Source organism: Pyricularia pennisetigena, chromosome 3 (assembly GCF_004337985.1).
Source record: "Pyricularia pennisetigena strain Br36 chromosome 3, whole genome shotgun sequence".
Classification (NCBI taxonomy): domain Eukaryota; kingdom Fungi; phylum Ascomycota; class Sordariomycetes; order Magnaporthales; family Pyriculariaceae; genus Pyricularia; species Pyricularia pennisetigena.
The window spans coordinates 4,179,591-4,200,883 of NC_043742.1; the positions used below are offsets into that span (position 1 = coordinate 4,179,591).

A 21,293-nucleotide genomic window follows, 5' to 3' on the forward strand; every position below is an offset into this window, starting at 1 on the left:
AAGGTTGCACGACACACCTCTTTTTGAGCAAATGGTATCTTTGTGGTTTTTTCCCCCCAGAGGGACAAACAAGAGATACTATTAGTCTCATTAGTCAAAGTATTAAAAAAAACAAAATAAAAAAAGTCTAGACCATGAAGCGGAAACCTGCAGCTGCGCCGGTAACGCCACGACCACGATCGCCATAGCTCCTGTAGCCGTGGATCAATACGCGACCGGCATCTAAAGCGCGGTTTCTCCGGATGAGGACCCAGCGCAACACGAGGGCGAGGCCGGCGACGCCCAGCATGGCCGTGGCGCAGACGGCCATGCCCTGCGTGTAAAAGGGGGACTGAGACCTCGGGTAGAGCCGCGCGCCTAGCAGAGGGCCGCACTGGCCGACGGTCTGCATCAGGGCGAAGCCGGCGCCGCGCCGCGCCCGGCTGGGCTGGTTGTTGACGGTCCAGACGACGGTGAGCACAACGACGCAGAAGAAGCCCACGGCGGCCGGGTAGACGGCCAGATAGCGCACGGTGCTGGCGGGCTCGAGGCCGAGGGCGTGCTCCGAGAGGGCGAGGGTCACGTATCCGAGGGCCGAGGTCAGAGCAAACGGAATGAGGAAGGCGCTGCGGGTTCGCATCGAGTCGGACAGCTTGGCCGTGGCCAGGACGAAGAAGAAGGACACGAGGTAGGGAGGGGCCGAGAGGGCTTGGGCGCGCAGTCTGTCGTGGCCCATCGACTCCTCGAGTATGGTGGGCAGGAACACAGGGAGGGACGAGTATGCCATATTGGTGAAGAAGAGCATCAGGGCCGGGATGAGGGAGATCGGGTCGGTGCAGACGGCGAGGACTTCTTTGATGTTTAGGCTGTGCCCTTTGGTGCTTGGAGGAGATCGATGGTGGTTCTCGAGACGGAGCCTGGCGATCTTCTTCTCGCGCGGCGTGAGGTATGGCGCCATGTGTGGCGAGTCCGGAACGATGCGCCAGGCGATGATGGCAACAATGACGGATGGAAAGCCTTCAGCGAGAAATAGGAGGCGCCAAGGGGTGATGGGACCGGCCTCTCCGAGCTTAAGGATAAGCCAGGCTAGAGTCGAGGCAAACGAGGTAGCCAGTGGAGCAGCTTTTGTTCTATTCGTGAGCAAAGGAAGAAGAAAATAGAAAACATCATCCCTAAGGAAAAGGGTAGGGCTTGGTATTCCCGTTGCTCAAAAAGGTGTAGTTTCGGGTTATCAAATATGACATTACATACCCGACACAAAGATGGCCGTCCTGAAAGCAAGTTCATCTCTCTTGAAGAACATGCAAAGGTAAAGCGGTATTCCAGTGAATCCAGCCTCGCCCATACCCAGAAACGCTCTCAACAAGATCAAGAAAGGATATGAAGGGGCCACTGCCTGCAGCGAGGCGACGACACCCCACGAGAGCACGAGCAGAGATGCGTAAATGTGAGGCGGGATGACCTGCCAGAGGAGCGACATCCACTCAAAGCCGATATAAGTCATGTAAAAGGCCTGTATTGCCCATGTGTACCAATCGTCTCGCGGCGGGGACGTTTGCAGGTCGACATCCATGCCGGCGATTCGCGCGTTGCCGATATCTGGGGGAGCGTCAGCATCGTATACGTAGTTTTCAACATGTAAGTTGAAGTCAAAGCAAAAGGCATAATGATCGTGTGCAGAAGAATATTGACGAGGGAGCATGCCTCAAAAGCCGAGACTATGTGCATGGTACACGAATAAACGTCGCTTCGTGGGGTTAAAGGGAGGAAGCACCGGGCGAAAATGACTTCAGTACGGTAAAGCCAAGTAGGCAAATGACAATTGCAGGAATAACAGATACAACAGCATGGAATAGGCAGATCAGAAATCCGGCGTACTCGAGCGATCCAGAAACGCCAGCATGTACATCAAGGCTATAAACAAGACCAAGCGACGGTCGAACTTGCGCACAATGGCCTTTTCCTCACGGGCCGTGTATAATACCTTGGAGCTGAGGCTGCTGGCGGCATTGTGAATTCCAACATCATCATGGTCGTCATCGTTTTCATCATCACGTCGGCGATTGAGGGCTTCGAGTCCAATGGCACCATCCTTCTCTCGGCCATGGTAGACACCTTCATCGCCCCGTTTCCCCTCGCTGTCTATCGACAACGAACTCGAGCTGTCGGCAATGAGGTGATGGTCGTCATAGGGCCCATGATGGCTGCCAGGTAGTAAGCTCAGTGAATATTCCCCACGGTGGCTGGACGACTCCATTGTTATTTTTATTTTATTTTGGCGGCTTAAGGACCCCAGTGGGCTAGCTATTGGTGAGATGATGCTGCCGTCCTACCGTTGATGGAGCCACAAGCCTCGTCTACGGCGATTGGAGTTGAACCTGCCGAGAATGAATCGCTCGGAATTCGGATGACATCAGCCCCCGAGTGCGCCGCAGGAACAAGCCACCAAAACGCCGCCGCATGGATGCACGTGTATGCAGAAGAGAGATTCGTAATTAGAAACATTTCGATGACAAGATTCCCTAGTTTTGGCTATTAACCAGAAACATGACACGAGCAACCCTCATTGCGGACCTCCCTTTGTCTGACCCATCGTGCAGAACATTCTCACCCAATTTAGACACCTAGGGAGACCTGTCACTCATGACTGGGTCAAGGCTAAAGGTTAAATCTGTACTACAGGACTTTAGGGAAAGCTGCCCCACTCTTATAAGCAGCAGTTGGGGGCAAGATGCTTCAGCAAGCGCTTGACGCATGGCCTTCACATCTTAGCTTCTAATGCATGGCAATGACACAAGACAAGGTAAAAGCAGTCGGGGGAAAATCCAAGTCGTTTTTTTTTTTTTTTTAGTTGACAGACTGACGAGATCTGTCGCTTGACATCTCCATCGCGTTATTTACAAGGTAGTGTTTTATCTGAGAAACCCTCCCAATCTTTTTGTTCTCCGTCCAAGGGTAGGAAAATATATAAACGAGGGAAAGAGAGTCGAGACGACGAGAAAGGAAGCAAACAAGAATCCCGCCAGTCCCTCGAGAATGTGAATTTTGGATTTTGGTCTGTTGTGACAGGAAGGGGAGAGCGATGACTTTGACGCGTTGCTCAATACATGCGTGCCTGTCCCCTCCCAAACTTTCGTTTTCCGAGTCTCGCTTGACTTGTCTTGAAATCCAACACACATTACATATGGAATCTTTGGCCAATTAGCTCGTTCGCCCTGTTTCGCCACAAAGCCTGATGTAGATTGTCAAAAAAAAAAAAACCTACACACCGCCCACGACCGATCAAAGGATGAAGTACAAGAAAACAATATAAATTAAAATGGGCGTCCAGGCCAAAAGTCACCTTGTGCCCGTGTGTAGGAAGAGTACAATAGTATTGCACGCTGTAGCTTCCCTGGGTCCAATTGCGAACCGGCGAGGAATCTTATGAGAAAAAAAGGGGGGGCCATTCCGCTAGAAGTCAAACGGTTCGGTGAAGATATTGAAGAGAAAATTGGAAGCATCCAAAAAAGCAGAAGATGGCGACAGATCAGCATACAGTTGTCTATAAGCCAAAAACCGACGCAGTTCCACGACAAAGCAGCATTGGAACACAAGGCTGTTATAATGCAATAATCCAAAAAAAATGACCTCCCGAGGGGTATCGAAGTTGTTGAAAGGGTCAAGTGACAAAATAAAAAGTGCGTGGGGCAGTGGATGTGGGTATGGCAGGTAGCGTAAACCGTAGTCGGAAACGGCGTAATGATTTCATATGCAGGTGTGCGTGACAACACTGATGCCGAGATCAGTTCCAGCCAAGTGAGTTCTCCTGTGCAACAGGCGCCGAGATGCCAGCAGTACGAGCAGAGTTGCCCGCGCTCCTGCCACTACCATTGCTGCCATGGCTCTCACGACCACCAGCTGGCCCCATAACCCCACCGTAATGCGTAAAGTCGCGGCTGAGAAGTGCACCACCCATCAAGGCAGGGCTGCCAGACTGCCGCATTTCAGAGGGCGAAGCAACTGAGCTGGATCGACGGTGTGCCTGCCTCTTCTTCTTGTACCGACGCGCAACGATGAACATGGCAGCACCGTAGGCAGCCGCGAGCGAAACAGCGCCAAATGCAATACCAGCAACAGTTCCGCGCTGAGTGGCTGACTGGTTGGTGCTGTTGTTGTCGTTGTTGAAGACATCGTTGGGACCGTTCGACCCGTTACCTCCAGCGCCGGAACCTGCACCAGCAGGCTTCCCGTCAAGAGTAGCTCCAGGGAGAATGTCGATAGCCGGGTTCACCAACATTGTCAGGTTGTGAGCGAGCATGCCGTTGCTGGTGTTCTGGTAAAATTGAGAAAACGGTGTCTTCACGTCCAGGCGCAACTGAGGGAAAAAGGCCTTGGGCCAGGTGGCGATCGCAACAGAAGTAACATAGCCAAGCTGCTGCTCCGTGTTGAGGGGAACAATCCGGAGGACTTGAAGCCTCTTCTTCTGCTCCTCGGTCAGTCCCTCCATGTACTTGAGCGCCTTGGGAAGATATTCAAAGATCTGGGCTCCCGCATTGGGGTTCTCGTTGGTAATGAACCTGTAGTTGAGCGCAAACTTGAACGCAACCTGAATCTCCATCATATCATCACCCAGTGGCTCCGTGATGTCGTCGGATGGGTTGATGATCTTTGGCAAATCAGATGGCAGTACAGTGGGAACAGACGACGGGGCGATCGTCGAGGAGCCCGTTGTGGACGGAAGAGGCGCTTGTACGATGATGGTGGTTGGGAGCCAGTCGTCATTTGAGTTGGTGCTGCTTGTCGTCGAGGGTGTGCTCGCCGCCGACGGAGTAGTAGCGGGGCCAGTGGTAGCAGGGGTGGTGGTAGTGGTTGGCAACTGAGTAAGCGTGGGAGCCTGAGTAGGTGGCAGCTGCGTCGTCGTGTTGCTCGGCACAGTGTTGTTGGAGCTTGGGGGAAGAACTGTGGGGGTAACGGTCGGTTCGGTAAGAGGAGGCTGCGTAGTCGGGAGCGTGGTGGGGATCGTGGAGACCGTAGTAGGAATCTGCGTGCTGTTCGCCGTGACACCCGGGCTGGTGATACTGGTGTCCGGGGGAAACCCAGGGGTTGTTGTCGGTAAGGCAGTTGTCTGCGATCCTACGGGCGGGGAAGTAACCGTTCCATTCGCGGTAGGAGTGGAAACTGGAGGGAGGGGCTGGATTGAAGTTACTGGCCCAGTGGTAGAGACAACCGCAGTCGTCGGGCTAAGTGTATCGGATGCGATAGTGGTTGTAGCGGTGTCAACGGGGGTCGTGACAGGGGCAGTACCATTCGGCTGCAAAACTGTAGAGACAGAGGAAGCAATGCTGCTGATCAATGTGCTAATGTCACCAAGCGCAGGGTTCTCGGTCGAGCTGGAGCTGGTGGGTGTCACGATGCCGGTGGGGGCCAGCAGAATACCAGACGAGCTAGAAGATGAAGTGATGCTGGGAGTGACAACCGGTTCGGCAGTGCTCAGACTTGCGGTAGTCGGAAGGATGGTGGTCTCCGGGATCAGCCCAGTGTTCGACGTAGCAGTGGTTGGAAGAATGGTGGTCTCCGGGATCAATCCAGTATTCGAGGTAGCAGTGGTCGGAAGAATGGTGGTCTCTGGGATCAACCCAGTGTTCGACGCAGCAGTGGAAGCCCGAGATGTCGCTGTCGCTGTCGCGCTGGTGATTTCGGAAACCGACGAAGACTCCGGTGTACCAACCAGCCTCGAAGTAGAGCCGGGCGCCGTGACAGACTCCGACGTAGCAGCCGAGGTCGAGTTCTGAGTAGTCGTAAGGGCCGACACTGATCCTGGCTGGACAGCGGCCGTCGAAGGGGGCGAAGCCGAGCTTGGGACGACGATCGGAACCACGTCGCCAGTCGCAGAGCTTCCTCCTGTCCCCGAAGTCGCGGGTCTTTGGCTAGAGGAGGTCGAGCCGGTAGTCAATGAATCACTCAGAGTGCTGAAGAACTCCTCTATACTGGTAGGCCGATTCGAAGCTGTAAACTCCTGAGTCGACGACGCAGCAGAGGATGATGATGACGATGACGATGATGTCTCCGGCACGGGGATCGGGGGCGGCCTTGAGGTTGAGGATGAGGCTTCGCTAGGAGGAGTCGTCGCGTTGACAAACTGTCTCTTAATATGCCTCGGGAAGTATATGACGGGCCTTTCGATCCCGGCCCGAGTCTCGGGCTCTGCGCTCGCGAACGAGGCAGCCGCGACAAGTGCCACGGCCAATTTTGAGAAGCTGTGCATGTTGGTTTCGGCTGTTCTGGCAGGCAATCGCTTAAAATGACATGCGAGTTCTTCGGTTGTGGGTAGCAAAGACGATTGGCAAGTTTGCTCTGGTCAAGAACCCTTGTCAACAATGTTCGACTGTAGCGAGATCAGCCAGACTCACATTGTGGTTTTGTTGAAAACGAATGTACTTGACAAAAATGTCAGTGAACGAGTGTAAGTGAGCTGGATAAAAGTCGCCGATTGTTAGCCATTGCCCACGGAATCCCCTTTTCAGCTGGCGAAGTGCATCGTCCGACTGCATGGCAAATCTCCAGGATCGACTTCGAGATACGAATGTTGGCCCCCGGTAATCCAGAAGCCTTCCATCTCTTTGGTTGCCCCTTATTGAGTCTGCTCAGGCAGCGGCGAAATCATCATTCAAGCCCGGCTTGGCAGACCTAGGCTTTCTCCGCTGACCCCTCTGGTATATCGTCCTCCATCGTCGTAGGCTGGTGAACAACTCACTGGACGTATGAGCACCAAGGCTTGATCGTATATCTACGTGGTTTTTTTTTTTTTTAAAAGAGCGTATCGACGAAAACTCGTCTGCGAGAGGGCTCGGAATGGTTCTTCAGATCCGTCGTCGCGTCTGGGGTCTCATGAGGAAACTGAGCTTGGCATGGAGGCTCCCGTGGATTCGCGATGACTTTCCCAAGGGTCCTTCCAGGTTCGCGTTCGAGAGAAGAAATCCAACCGGCAAAAACCAGCTGGAAATGTTCTCTCAATCACAAACACGAAGGGCACGGCACTGGAAGAGTCTTCGTCGCCGAACAGTCGAATGCTCGCGGTTGTGGAGGAAGGCGATGGCGAGGATAGGGTAGCGAAGGAGAGGAAGGGAAGGAAACAAGAGGAGAAAGAAGTGGGAGGGATCGCTGGGTGATAGGCCGCGCTGGAAATCGACAGGGGAGGGGCCACAAGCAAAGAAGGCGAGGGATGGATGGAATAAGATGGGGCGACAGGGGATCCATCCACATTACCTCTTCAAGGAAGGTTGCAAGGCATGCAAGGGTACCTAGCACGTTCTTTTCGAGAGGACGGATGGAGGGAAACGACAGGCCAGGGCTCATGGATGTGCCGTTGGGCGTGCGCTAACAGATCACCGTTGGACGCAGGGACGAGAGCTGTTAGTGCCACCCGGTGCATTGGCGTTTGGGCCTGGTCGCCAAAAGAATACGTGTGAGGAACGGACGACCAGATGCAGCCAAGCTTTCCCAATGTAGTTTTTAACGTGGATACCAATGTTCCTCGCCTGGTAGCGACTGAGTTTATGTGTTTTTACGTAGTAGTAGTCATGATATTCTCCTCATCAAGGTATCATTATACAATATTGATTGCATCAATAGTCTAGATACCAGAGCCAGTGCACCTAGATCAGAATCTTCATCAACAAAAGGGCAAAAAGGCACGTAAACTTGAGCAGTGAGACAGCTGAGACAATTGAGACCATTTCCCGTTTTGTCGCCTTGCTGATTTTTTTTGATTTTTTTTTTCGATATTTTTTTTTAGAAGGCGCGGTGTTTGATGGGTGGTGTGTGGATTGCCGGACGGATAGACACAGTGGGGCCCAAATCGATCAAACGAGCCAGTCAATCGTCAGCATTTTTGTAAAGGAGGGTAAGGCGCCGAAATTGCGTCCCCTCTTCAAAGGGGTAAGGTGGTTAAACCTAGAATAATAGTGGCGTACTGGCGGGGGGCTGGATCCGCTCATTCTTTTTAATTTGTGATTAAAGAGGGAACAAAAAGATTAGCATGATACCTGCGCCTCCTCTCACGAGTACCTCAGATCACACGTTCGCTTGCTGCGGCGTAAGGGTATCGGCTGGAGAAATGACATTCCTAACAAGACAACCAAGCAATTACCTGCTCGCAAAGTACGACTTAGTCAGGGGTGATTATTAGACGGTGCATGAACGACAGACACATCGTCGTTCTCCCTTCAGCGGCACCATCAATTGCCAGGTTTGCAACTTCTCAAGGCTTGGTACTGTCTCTCTTTCGCCAACATGCCGTCATTATGAAGATGAAATGTAGCCGACCAAGCCAACATTCCCAGCGGCGGAGCGACAATTTACATTTTGCTGCACAAAACTAATCACAATCCATGCTTGCACCTTTTCCTCGCGTGGCCTTGGGCTTTGATGGGTTCGTACGACGTAACTACCTGACTGCCAAGGTGCCTCTCGTAATGTCGCGCTATTCTAGACTGAGCCTATGTATCCCATGCGACGCTTCAGGTGCATCACGACCGCCTACTTCGTGTTTACCTAGCTCCGCAATGTTGGTGACACTGTGCTGCTTGGTGGCACATTGTCACCCGGCACGGTGTTGTTTGTCGAGCAGGGAAACATTGAGCCACCGCAAACTGGGGAACAAATCCCCGAGCCCTTTGAGCATAGCCGCGCACCCCACAGGCCTGAATTCCAGCGCTTGGCAGGTCGTTTCGCTCATCAATGACAGAAGACTCACTGTGAAACGAAGCTCCGCAAGACCTGAATTCTCTCATCACTACCGGGTTTTGTTTTGTTTTTATTTTATTTATTTGTTCTTTAGCATTACCGATCCTTGTAAGCAGTGAGTCGTTCTGACGCAAAAAAGCATCTCGCCGCTTCCTGGGGGATTCAATGAGACGGCTGTTTAGATTGTGCCGCCCGCCAGCCTTCCCTTACCTGCCTTCAAGCTTCTGTCAGTCAGACACAGGAAACAAAAGGAACGAAGGAACGAAATGCTCCATTGAGATCAAGCCCCTCATGGAAGTGTGGGAGCCAAGTAAAATGAACATCGCTTAATTCGCATCACTGCCGATCTCTAAAATAAAATAAATTACCTCAAGTCAGTCTGCTTTCACCGCTTTCAATATGATTTCCTGTCTTTTGTCCTTCATCACATAATAATGTGCATCTCGAGTCAAGTTGAATTTGGGAAGACGCATAATAAGATGAGCTAGACAGCGAGTAAAGCGTTACGAGATACGCCATCTGAAATATTGCCACACGTCCATCTGCCGTCTGATATAGCAGCGTTGTCCCAAGTACTACTAGCAGTAATATCGGAACCCCCGAATTCGGGTAAAGACAGGTAGAGATAGATATCTAAGCGCAAGGCAGTACTGGGGGGTCTCTGCTTGTAGAGAAGCTTACCTTCGGATGTTAGTCTACGCAACAACGAACTTATTTACCACGTAGAATACGATGACCGGTAGAAGATGTGATTGAGTTTGTCCTTGGTTTTTGGGTGAGCAGGAAATGGTCACAACTCGTATTGTGAGGTGAATGCAGGTAAAGCCTGCACGATTTCATGTCCTTTTTGGTGGCACGTAAGTCGCCGGACACAAAGGGCGTCGATCGATCATTCTCTAGCACTTCTAGTTCTAATTCTTTGGCACCTGGTGTCACATTCATCAGACCATTATGTATGAAATTCTAAACTACTGTAGATTCTGGTTCCAGAACTTGGTACCGATAACGGGATAAATGAGCGAAGATCGTTTTCCTAAAATCAACGCAAACGTGACTCTTCAGCCCCGGGCGTTCCAGTTCTTGTTTCTCCTTGTCCAAACTACTGCTGCACTCGACCTGCATGTCCAAGGGAGGGCGGGCTTATTGTGGTGAACTCTGCAGTTTTGGAAATGATGCCCAGAAACCTTGTGCTGTGTGGTTGACAAGCGGTAAGATGAAGTACAGAACAGGAGCAATAACGGGTATCAACCAGCGGAAATCGGGAAGTGGGATTGCTGTAATCCAAATGCAAATGAAAACTGTAGATGGCAAGTAGGTAATTAATTATCCATGCAAGTCATGTTAGGTAGCAACCGCGTCGCTCAGAACTACTGCAAGCCGATTTTTAGCTCCAGGGGCCGGCGGGATGGTTGCAAAGTCCAAATGCTTCGTACGCTTTGACGCGTCCTCTAATCTGCCACGTTTGGCTAATTGGGGCTACAGCGACAGCAACCGGAGATCGTCTTCATTAAAAAACGTTGCCTCTTCAACACGAAAAAAAACTACTCGACCTTAGATTGTACCGTCGTAACTACTAGCATGACGTCGCAAACATAGCACTCTCGGCCAGTTCCAATTCCAGGACTTGTGACTCGTGGCATCCGGCGAACCCCGCCCGTTCGGCTATTTTTTTTTTTTTTTTAACCTTTTCGCCATCTGCGCTTAAGTGCAAAATATTCTCAAGACCCTTGAAATTGAGGGCGCCAACCAATCAAAAACGAACGGACGGTCAAACTTTTCATCAGCTTACTACTTTTGATCTAGATCACGGCCATGGTCACGGCTATGACTGCGGCACGGCTGGGTCTATTATTGTCAATTGCATTTTGTTTCAGCCCTTCCTATCAGCTTTAATACCGGACGGAGGTTTTCTTTTTGTATTTTCTTGGGTTGAGGGGAGTAAACTCCCAATTGTTTTTTTTCACGCGTTGTTGTTGATGGTCCAAGGAAAGGAATGGTATCACAGCCGCCTGCTGCGCCACCCCATTCCTTACCCGTGACGCCAACACTGTAGAAACTGTTTGGTCCGTTTATGTCTATTCTCTCATCCGAACTGTTGTTGACACAGTCACGTCAGTCTGCACTTGTGATGGAGAAGGATCGAAGTGTACCAAGTCAGTCCTTTGACTTCTTTTGCATGCCCAAAAAAGGGCGCAATCTTAACAAACTTTCTAAATAGTTTGTACATCGGGTACAAGTATTCGACAAATGTAAGGTCCGAACCGGTATTTTCTAGATTGATCCCCACCACATGCAAGAATGTCCAAGGCAAATCAAGGCAAGTTCCGTAAGGAAATTTGTAGATCTATGGTCATTATTGAAAGCTCGACTCCGTGGCTTGAGGTGGGGTTTCTCCTTTGTCGCCCTCGACCGGTCTAGGCTTGCAGATGAGCGGGCAAGTAGGGCTGGCAGCGGCGATCTTTGATGTGATTGATGCTTGAAGGGACTTTTGTTTTACAGGTTGCCGGAGGTCAAGCATCCAGACACCCGTTAATGTGTCCCGAAGTAGGAGGTTCATACTGTACATTCTTCCGTCAATCAAACAAGCCATTTGTCGGCCCGCCTCAAGCCGCTCTCGGCCACAAGCTGGACAGCTCGGCCCCTAGGTTCGCAAAAAGCACATTCAATGTGTCCCCGTGGCTGCCGCTAGATGCATGCGAAACGTTTTGGTTCGATGACAATGTTTGCAGGAGATTTTCTGCTGCTGAAACAGAAAAAGAGGCTGAAAAAAACCGCAATGTCCCCAAACGCCTTTCTTGTTTTGCCGGTTGCTTTCCACGTCCACTTTCTCGAGGTGAGGTGGGAAAAAAGCAACTGATATTTGACTTACTCCACGTCATTTCCAGGTGCTGTCATTGCACTGTACTATATAACTGTAACAGACTAGTGTAGGGAAGCTCGCCACAATCAGCATCCCACAGTATATGGTTGTGTGGCTTCATTGTTGGTTTGATTGTGTGTGTCTGCTTCGTTCTTCGCGAGCGAACTCAGCCTACCACCAATGAGGTCTTTTGCACACCTCGTCATTGCTCGGACCAGCGCGCAACATTGGACAAGGAATACCATGTGTTGTTATCGCCGCCCGGCCCAAAGGAAATCAATCGCCCGTTTGATTGAGTATCAATAGATACTGGATTACGGATGGTCCATGTAGCACCTACTCGGGTGTGCAAACACGCAAAGCCCATAGGTCTCCAGGAACAATGAACCAAGAAACAGCTAGGCTGGGGTACGCGACGCTCTGAACTTGAAATTTTGGTTGTGTTTTCGATACCTACATGGCAATAGCAGCTGGTGTTTTTTTGATTTAAGAATTGCTCATTCTTCCCAGCCCATCGAGTGCGCAGCTTGCTTTCCCGAGCTTCGTAAACAAAAACACCGGTATTTGACAAAGCAATCGTGTGCAATCCAAGTAAAATGGTCATCGAATCATGGAAAATACGTTTGAATAAGCTTCGTTAATGCGGTAGCTTGGTAGAGATCTCAGTTTCCATTGTCAACACAGCTTCCCCGATCAACACACATTGGAGGGCAGCCTGGGGAGCTTCTGGATTACCCCTCCCCCTCACTGACGACATGGCTAGAACCCCACCGAAGCTAAGTCTGAGCCCCACCGTCCCTGAAGAATCTCTCGCCTATAATGCGCAGCTTTTTAAAGCTTCAAGCGGCAGTGCTTTGCCTTGTCTTTTGTAAAGTTCTTTCTTTTCCAATCACCTCGACTTTCTCAAAGACTCTCTAATCACGAATTTCTTGAAAAATAGCCAGAATGGGTGTTACAAAGACCACAACACAGGAGGGCACCGGTCCCAACCCCAAGGTGGGCCAGACCGTCGTCATCGAGTACACTGGCTTCCTGAAGGACACATCCAAGCCCGACAACAAGGGCGCCCAGTAAGTCTTGAATGAATCCCCCGTCTCTCACTATCTTCTAGGTAGATTATTGACTTGTTATTTTCTTGGTCGTCAGGTTCGACAGCTCCGTTGGCAGGGGCGACTTCGAGACCCCTATCGGTGTTCAGCGTGTCATCAAGGGTATATCTCCCGCCGTATAGTCCGACATGGGACAGACCAATTCGCCGATACTGACTTCAGTTTGCTAACAAATTACAAACGCATAGGCTGGGACGAGGGTGTTGTCGCCATGAAAGTTGGCGAGAAGGCCACTCTGGACATAACCGCGTATGTACTTCCTCCACGGTGATGACTACTCTCGAATCTCGGTCTCGATGATAGTTGTTGACATCTATGCTGCTGATAGTGACTATGGCTACGGAGCCCGTGGATTCCCCGGTGCCATCCCGCCCAACTCGGACCTCATCTTGTAAGGAACCTCGAACGCCCCTACTACAAGTATTCACGCGCTGTAGTTTTGTTCCTTGTACTAATAAGGAAACTCTCAACAGCGATGTCTACCTGAAGAATATCAAATAGACTTTGAATACATTACGGGGTGTGCACTGCTGCGACAAGGGACATACAGGTATAGAGGACGACAACTATTCTAATTTTTGGTAGTGAATCCGATAGCCTCATGTTTGGTGGGAGACGCAGCACAGGACTGTGGTCCTTGGCCTGCTGAAATCAAAGCGTGGTAGAACACAAATCCCGGAATAAACAAGGTTCAGAAGCTATATTTTTCGTACTTCCTGATTAGAGTCATTGGTGCGCCATGCACAACTGCGGGCCCGTAGATATATGGCGTGTCTCGTTACGTTTGTACAACCTTAAGCCTTGCGCGGATCCATGCTTGTCAATATCTGAGTCCCGAGAAAATCTGCGTTCAAAAGCCCGCAGTTTTCACGCCACCCGAGTGCCCTTTGGTAAAATCCATTGTATGCAGAGTCAGGTCATCAGGTGAGATAAAGTAAGTTGTCGAAATCGACGCGTGCGAATTGTTTGATATTGGACAGTCGAATGGAGAAATTCTCGTGCATGACATGTTTGTTGTGATCTTGAATTCGAGCCCATTGGGCATTTTTAATGTCATAATCTAGATGTGTACCTAGTGTTTTGCTTTGGGAATAAAGCGAGAAAACAGATATCATCTGGAGCAGCTGTCTGCTTAAGAATACGAGTGAGCCAAAATATACTATCTAGGTAATCCGACTGTGTACTTTTACGTCGTATCGTTCGTTGCCTTGAACAAATGAACAAACCAGACCGTCTCTCGAACAGAGTATGTATGCCTGGTCTGATAGCTAGAGGAGAGCCACCAAATATACGTGTGTGCAGTGCTCACAGTTATCGAAAGCCTCATCAGCCAAACAAAAAGTCGAGAATCTTGTTATATATTCCCCTGATACAACGCCGCGCGTCTGTTAGTGCTTGGTCATGTGGCCCGAAGAAATATGTGGACTGACTTACTTGGAGGGCTGAGGGACATAGTTTCTCTCATACTCCTCAATCTCATCGATATGTTTCCTTAGATCAACCTCCTCGGGCTTTAGAAACTTGGTCTTTTTGAATAATTTCCAACCCACAAACAAGGTCGGGGTGACGACGATCATTGTGTAGGAGAACAAGAAGTCGGGCGTCTTCCACTTGCCGGGCAGGAAGACGGTATACCCGCCCACGAACGCCATGGTTGTACATGCAATCATCCCCATCCATGCTGGGATCGGCTGGAACCATCCTCTATACGGCAGAGTGCGTCGGTCAATGCCCTGCGCGGCGAGGGCCTTGTGGAACCGGGTGTACGTGAAGCAAATAGCGGCAAAGTTTAGAAGCTGAGAAGCAGTCACGAGAGAGACGAACCACGACAAGACGACTGCGGCGCTGTTTGAAACCTGCAAAAATGAAAGGAGCGAGATGGCCAAGACGACAAGGACCGAGTACAGCGGCACTCCGTTTCTGGTGCATCTGGTGAGGAACTTTGGTGCCTTGCCCTCGAGTGCAAGACCGTAAAGTGAGCGCGAGGCACAATAGACGTAACTGTTTCCCGCAGAGAAAGCGGCTGTCAAGACCATAGCGTTGACGATGTGTGGCAGCACGCCAATCCGTAGTCGATTCATGGCAACGACGTAAGGGCTTGCAGCTGCACCAGGGGCGTCGCTGTTGAAGGCTTTCACGAGCTCCTCATCGTCGTATCGCACAAGAATACCAACAGCCAGCGAGCCGAGAATGAAAAACGCCGTCAAACGGTACTGTAATTCGGGGTTAGTTTTGACAAGATAAGGCAGGGGATAGAGAGCAATCACAGGGCATACGCACAAATACGGCATTGAAAGCTCTGGGCATAACTTTGCGAGGATTCTCAGCTTCGCCTGCAGCCATAGCGACGTAATCGGGGCTATTCATCTTGTAAGCAAACCAACACCAGTAGACCGAATTTGCTGCGGAACTTGGCGGAGCAAACAATGTCTTGTGAACTTACCCTGCGATGGTGAAGGATGCCAGGATGAGACACTGCAGGAAGCCCAAGAAACGACCGAGGTCACCCGAATAATGCAGCTCGGCAAATGCGCCAGGCTCCTGCCAATGTCTTTGGGTACAAATGTTGTGAGCGACTGCCGTCAAGCGCCAGGCAGGACATGTAAGAGCAAAATTAAGGGGGCCAGAACACAGACTCAAGGCAAAAATAGCTTACCTGAAGCCAAAACGATCACCAAGGGGATTGCCACCAAGCATTGCTATAAACGTGAAGAGCAGCAAGGCAACGATGAGGAGGACCTTGCCTAGAGCTGCCCAGAATTCGGTTTCACCATACCACTGAACCGCAAGAACATTGATCAGGCTGTTTGGTGAGAGATTCAGCTTGAGAATGCGGACGGTTGTACCAGATATGAGATCAGTCTCTTGACTTACGCGTAGAGTACAATAATTATGGCGATAATACCACCAGCTGGGACACTATAATAGAACTTCAATATTAGACCTCACCAAGAACAACATGAGGATACCAAAAAGAGTCTGTACGTACGCATCAGACCAGAAGTGTATTATCACATTGCAGGCTGTGATTTCGAAAGGCACAAGAGCTGCCTCAAAGACGAAAAAGTTCCAACCGGCTGCGAAGCCAAAGGCCTGGTCGACATAGTTCCCTGCGAATCGAATGAAGGGTGAAGAGATGGGGAGGTAGGTGACCATCTCAGCCATGCCTTTTTTTTCACACAAACCGTGACGCAATACGTCAGCAAATGCGATTTATCTAGACCAGCGCGCACGTGGTAAATCTTTTCTTACATAGTGTAACTGCCAGTATGAAGACACACCTGTAAGAGCCATATTGTCAGCACTCGAAGACCATACCGGATCATAAATAGCATGCCAAGAAAGTGTAACCTAATTTACCCATTTACCAACGAGGACGCTTACCATATCGTGAATGCTATAAACAAGCTCGCCGGCCCTCCCGCGATCAAGCCACGACCAATCTGGACGTAAAGTGCAGTGCCAATGGTGCCGCCAATACCTGCAGCCAAGGCCCCAAGAAGTTGTCAGCCCCCCGGACAAGCTTCGATGGACTCGCGTTAATTTTCTTTCGTCTACCAACCTATCAGCTGGATATGTCGAGACTTGAGCTTCCGGTGAGTGCGGTCGCCTTTGCCTTCGGTCGTTATGGACCCGACCTCATGAGGACTTTCAGGATCACGCAATGGCCTGGAGCGTTGTTCCTCCAGCGACCCTCCCTTGTTGTGCGCAGAGGCCGTCCGGCCAATGGCGTTTCCTGGGTCGGCCATGGCGCTTTTCTGACCGCAGGAAGGGTGTTATTCCCAGCAAGGCAACAGACAGGGATGCGGAAGGTCTCGAGGAGAGTTCCTGGTGTTAACAATAACGGAAAAAAATTTTGAGGGCGAGAGGAAGGGCCGTATTTCAACGGATGGCCTTAAGCAAAAGAGAGAAGAACTCCAGTACGAATTCCATCAGGGTGTCTTAATCTTGTAGTCGTTCGTTATTTCCCAGGTTGATGCAACCTTCAGAGATGTCAAGGTGCAATAGAGAATGCTATTCAGGATGGGATTCGGTGAGAAATACCAAGCAGCAGGAGAAACAGATAAAAAAAAAAATAGGAAATTGTGTTCGTCAGGAAAGAGGTTGGGGCCATGCAGAAATTGAGGGACAGGATGAGAAGTTATGTTACATGAGTGTATTTTTCGCCCCATGGGGGAAATGGCAGCGCGCCTAGGTATCCCTCAAATCAATGAGTGGTATGCAACGATAAATGGATCATCGTGGGGTACTAACCATGCATCGAACCGGCTGATTCCAAGCAAGCTAGTCCCTTCACGTTGACGACGCTTTGCCCACCCAAGGTTGTTTACATTGCAAGTGCTCAAGGAGGCAAGCATGTACCAAGTCCATACGGTAGGGTAGGTAGGTGTCTCACCTTATCTGGTACCTTACTTACCTACCTTCGGAAACCTCTTTTTGTCTTTCGTGCATACATTTCAATATCAAGTATAAAGTTGAATCATTTCCTTTTCCCCCCAATGACACCGTTCAATCGTAGCCGCTTGCCATGGCACTAAGGCCTATCGGCGGAACAAGCATTGCTCAGCCGATCAGTAATACAGCAAAGCAAACTGAAAAGAGTTTTTGTCAAAAAGGGTGCAGCTCGTTACTGAAAACGTAGGCAGGGATCATTGAAATAAACATGCCCGCCCCTGGCGAATCCTGGAACAGACAAAGAGAGCCAGAAACAAAACGGTCTGCGATAGGTTGCAAAGAAACGCGGGGGCTTGGTATAACGCGCATCCACGCAACGAAATTCGGTGAAATTAGAAAATCCATTGATAAGAATTATCAGGGTTGTGGCTTGTTTGTGCGTCATTACCCCCACCATACTTGAGCCGTTTATCCAACCTAACTGATTACGTGCTCGTACAAGGTGCGCACCTATTGGGCCATCCAAAGACCAGGAATTTTTACATTTTTCTATTCACCATCCTTGTCCCTTGCCCGGAAGTCGCCAAGCTCATTAGGTCAAAGGGCTTCTCAAGAAACCGACCACCCCTCCGCAGTAGCCAACAAGGTTGTCCAGTCTCTCTTTTTCCTTCTCTTCCTGTGCCTTCCATTGTCGTAGCGCCTCAATGAGTACATCGTCTAGGACGACTTGGTCACAATGAAGCCGAAGGAAGACTGTCATCCAAGCTTGCATTAACTCGTAATCACGACGAGCAACTAAGCGAGCCGTCAGCGCCTTGATGAAGTGGAGCAGTTCGTCAAAATCTCCATCGCCGCTGGAAAGTGATCGCAATTCCAAGTCCGCTGTTGAGGGAGAAAGCGATTTGAGATGCTCAATAAATCCATCATCTAGTGTTTACGAGGTTAGCACTCATGGACACTGGTACTTTGTAGCATGATTGATTGCGCACTTACAATTCCCTGATGCGGCACCAGCACGTAGCTTGGCTGTGAAAGCTTCTTGAGATCGGCTCATATCCAAACCAGCAATTCTTGACTGAGAATCACTGGTCTTGTCCGTCTTGGCGACAGCCTCGAGGCTTTTCTGCTCTCCAACAGGCGGGAGGAAGAAGGGAGCCTTTTCGGGCACCTTTGGCGCTTCCTTTGGCTTGTTTCGATTTTTGATCAGGTCAAGATGTAAAAGCGTCTGCCATTTACTCTTGGGAACCAAACTCAAAGTCATTAGATCTGCGCTCAGCTGATCCACGCTTGGAGCAGAAATAATATCGCCATCTTCTGCAGCGTCGTCCTCGAAAGCAGCATCGACAATTCCGAAGCCGCCTTCTCCAGAGGTTGTAGGTGCAGATATCTTGGCAATTTCCTTCTCCGAAATTTGTTTGGTTGCAACGTGTTTGAAGAGTGTCCTGTTGGTCCACAGATGAACTCCAAGCTCACCCTCTGTGGCTGTGGCGAGGAATTCGCCAGTCGACGAGAAGGAAACAGCCTTGCACGGTTGCTCAAGACGCACTGCATCGATTAGGTGACTTGTTGGCAAATCCCAAACTCGTAGAGTCGAGTCTTGAGAAGCCGCCACAATCCACCGCCCGTCGGGGGAGAAACAAAAGTCGTTGATGGTGGACTGGCAACCCCAGAATTCACGAATAGTCCTCCTGGTTTCCATGTCCACAACTCGAATAGAGTTATCGTCGCAAGAAAAGGCAAGCAGGTCGCTCCCAGAATGGTACCTGCAGCCAATGATAGATGTCATTGGTGCCCAGTCTATCTGGTCAAGCAAAGTTCCTGTGAGAAAGTCCCAGAACTTCACTGTACCATCCAGAGAACACGTTATGACATGCTTCAGCATGGAATCGACGACAATGCCTGTAACAGCCTTCTTATGTCGTCCGGACCCAGGCAAAAAGGTGGATCTAGAATTGTGTTCGAGCTGCATAAGCTCACTGTTTGCTTGCCTCAGCTGCTGTACTTTTAGCTGTCGGGCCTGGGCGGGGGTCAGCTTCGAGGGGAACCGCTGGCGGTGTTGGCCAGACTGAAGGTTGTACATGTCGACACCGCCCTCCATGGAACCCACGAGGGCAAATGTGCCGCAGGGACTTATAGCAACAGTGGAGACATAAGAGCCGTCACCAGTCGGGAAAGCCCACCGACCTGCTTTTTTGCGTCCCCAGAACCATGTTCTTGCCTTGGGGTCATTCCTATGAGCCGTGACGACGCTCTCCCAGCCGGTCATTCCGCTGACTTCGGCATCAACATTTTTGCCTTGTTGGTTGGCCCATATGCGCTGCTTGCCAGGGAGTGCGCCAATTCCTCCATCTCGGTTCAGGGAAGAGGCTATGCAGGTGATTTCCGGAGCCTTCAGGTCATCCAAGGTAGTGGTCGGCCCATTGCTCAGGGCAGCATTCGTCAGAATGCCTTGTTTCTTTGCCTTTTTGCGGATGGAGCCTTGACTGAGTTCTGTGCTCTGGCCGTCTCTGCGCAAGCTCCAGCCCCAGAGACTGCGATCTAAACCGCCACTGAGAAGCCATTTGTTTCCTGCTTCGGCACCATCAAAGTCAGAGGGGAGAAACTGTAGGCATGTGACAGGAGCGGCATGTCCACTGCGAGAGTGAAGGACGCGAGGCACAGGCGACACCGCTGCTTCATCGAATATCCAGGATTTAAGCGAGTTATCCAGGCCGCTTGTCAGGATAACGTGTTGGCCAGGCAAGAATTCAATCTTGCCAATACCACCGCGTACAGTTCTTCCATCATTCAAGGGAGGATTGTGAGCACCTCTGAGAACACTCATGATCCGCCCGCCGTTGTTGAGGTCCCAGAAAGTGATGTCGCCGCTACCAGTAGTTGCAGTAGCCATGACGCCCTCTTTGTCCTGGCTCTGGCCCGCTCCTTTGCCGTCTGTTCGGAAGGTAATGGTGCTCACTGGCGCATCTTCCGTTCCAGCTTTCACGGCAAGCACGGGCTTGTCAGTCAGAATGTTTTGGATGACAAGGAGCCCTGAGGAGTACGCAATCGCCATAGTCGACAGGGCCGGCGTCGGCACCATGCAGGTCACAGCTCCAACTTTTGGTGATGGGGGTAATATCGTGTATATCAGTTTCCCTGTGCTGACGTTCCAGATCTCAACCCATCCATCCTTTCGGCCAACGAAGATCTTATTGAGATAGGTTGGCATGTTGCAGATACCGCCAGTGATCTCGTTGCCACCATTGGCCGCTGCCATGGTGTAAATCGTCGTATAGTGCTCCAGGGTGCCCGTTTTCCAGACTTCAATCCTGGTCGAGGCACAGCCTATGATCCATGATCCAAAAACCAATATCTGCTGAATCGGCTGGTTCAAGTTGGTAGGCAGCTCAAGCTCAGCAACTTTCCTGCCCCTCTGAAAGACCCAAATGCCCTGCGACACCTTTGCTCCCTTGCGAGGCGAGCCCCACGCAGAATACACCTGATCGCCATGTGCAAAAGTCGCTGTGACATCTTCTGGAGTCTGTGGTCGAGTGACGAACAGGAGGTTGAGGCCGCGTTTCAAGTCGTATGTATGTAGACAGCGACCGACACAAGTTGTGATTTGGAATGTGGTTTTACCACGAGGAACTGTAGTGAACGGTACTCGAGTAGAATTCACGAGGCCTATCGTCTATGAGAGGTGGCCAAGTGCCTGTTAGATATCTTTGCTACTAGAATGAATATGCAGCAATATCCATGAATGAGCAGCACTTACGCGGAAGGGTGAAAAGATGAGAGAGCCATGCGCCGGTTGCTTGGGCTGTCGTTGTGCGACAGATGCATTACGCTTCTGGCGCTTGACGAGCGGGCCTTCGTTTTGTGAGTGCGGCATCTTATTATTCGAGCTTGTGCTCGGTGCGGTAGTTAGGCACGGTCTCTGGGACTCGCGATGTTAATCCGCCTCGCAATGAACCCTGAATGCGAGCAGGCAATAATTTTTTTTTCCCCCTCAGCCTTGCGATCAAGCAAAAAATGTCAACCAATCATCGTCTCATGGTGTGGGGTAAAAAGTGCGCAGGTGTGTGGGGGTCAACTTCAGCCTTCCAATGATGTCAGGGAGACAAAGCACGCGACCAAATGTAAGGGTGAAATTCAAGTCACGATTGTCATCGTGTGCACATCATCACGAACCCGCATCCCGTTTTTCGTGTTTTGGATCCTAATTACTCTCGATAGTGATGAAA

The 21,293-nt window shown here is 50.6% G+C and overlaps 6 protein-coding genes across 6 annotated transcripts; 1 reads left to right on the forward strand and 5 right to left on the reverse strand.

The window, feature by feature from the left end:
* Nucleotides 1-127: 127 nt before the first annotated feature.
* Nucleotides 128-2,236, reverse strand: PpBr36_02856 (uncharacterized protein; the record flags this gene model as incomplete). The annotated part of the gene is made up of 3 exons (XM_029890033.1): nucleotides 128-1,101; nucleotides 1,231-1,578; nucleotides 1,858-2,236. The coding sequence occupies 3 exons, from the start codon at nucleotides 2,234-2,236 to the stop codon at nucleotides 128-130; spliced, it is 1,701 nt and encodes a 566-aa protein (XP_029753672.1).
* Nucleotides 2,237-3,763: 1,527 nt separating this feature from the next.
* PpBr36_02857 (uncharacterized protein) lies at nucleotides 3,764-6,226 on the reverse strand (the record flags this gene model as incomplete). Its single annotated transcript, XM_029890034.1, has 1 exon — nucleotides 3,764-6,226. One exon carries the CDS (start codon nucleotides 6,224-6,226, stop codon nucleotides 3,764-3,766), a length of 2,463 nt encoding a protein of 820 aa, XP_029753671.1.
* A 3,538-nt stretch (nucleotides 6,227-9,764) lies between these two features.
* Nucleotides 9,765-10,158, reverse strand: PpBr36_02858 (uncharacterized protein; the record flags this gene model as incomplete). The annotated part of the gene is made up of 2 exons (XM_029890035.1): nucleotides 9,765-9,896; nucleotides 10,078-10,158. Coding segments are annotated over 2 exons (213 nt in total), but the record flags the coding sequence as incomplete, so codon positions are not given.
* Nucleotides 10,159-12,511: 2,353 nt separating this feature from the next.
* Nucleotides 12,512-13,176, forward strand: PpBr36_02859 (uncharacterized protein; the record flags this gene model as incomplete). The annotated part of the gene is made up of 5 exons (XM_029890036.1): nucleotides 12,512-12,636; nucleotides 12,713-12,777; nucleotides 12,864-12,924; nucleotides 13,004-13,066; nucleotides 13,149-13,176. 5 exons carry the CDS (start codon nucleotides 12,512-12,514, stop codon nucleotides 13,174-13,176), a joined length of 342 nt encoding a protein of 113 aa, XP_029753669.1.
* An 825-nt stretch (nucleotides 13,177-14,001) lies between these two features.
* PpBr36_02860 (uncharacterized protein) lies at nucleotides 14,002-16,424 on the reverse strand (the record flags this gene model as incomplete). The annotated part of the gene is made up of 10 exons (XM_029890037.1): nucleotides 14,002-14,041; nucleotides 14,110-14,888; nucleotides 14,956-15,034; nucleotides 15,119-15,226; nucleotides 15,332-15,478; nucleotides 15,550-15,594; nucleotides 15,665-15,842; nucleotides 15,928-15,956; nucleotides 16,060-16,156; nucleotides 16,238-16,424. 10 exons carry the CDS (start codon nucleotides 16,422-16,424, stop codon nucleotides 14,002-14,004), a joined length of 1,689 nt encoding a protein of 562 aa, XP_029752836.1.
* A 1,238-nt stretch (nucleotides 16,425-17,662) lies between these two features.
* Nucleotides 17,663-20,941, reverse strand: PpBr36_02861 (uncharacterized protein; the record flags this gene model as incomplete). The annotated part of the gene is made up of 3 exons (XM_029890038.1): nucleotides 17,663-17,997; nucleotides 18,064-20,740; nucleotides 20,825-20,941. 3 exons carry the CDS (start codon nucleotides 20,939-20,941, stop codon nucleotides 17,663-17,665), a joined length of 3,129 nt encoding a protein of 1,042 aa, XP_029752837.1.
* Nucleotides 20,942-21,293: the final 352 nt, after the last annotated feature.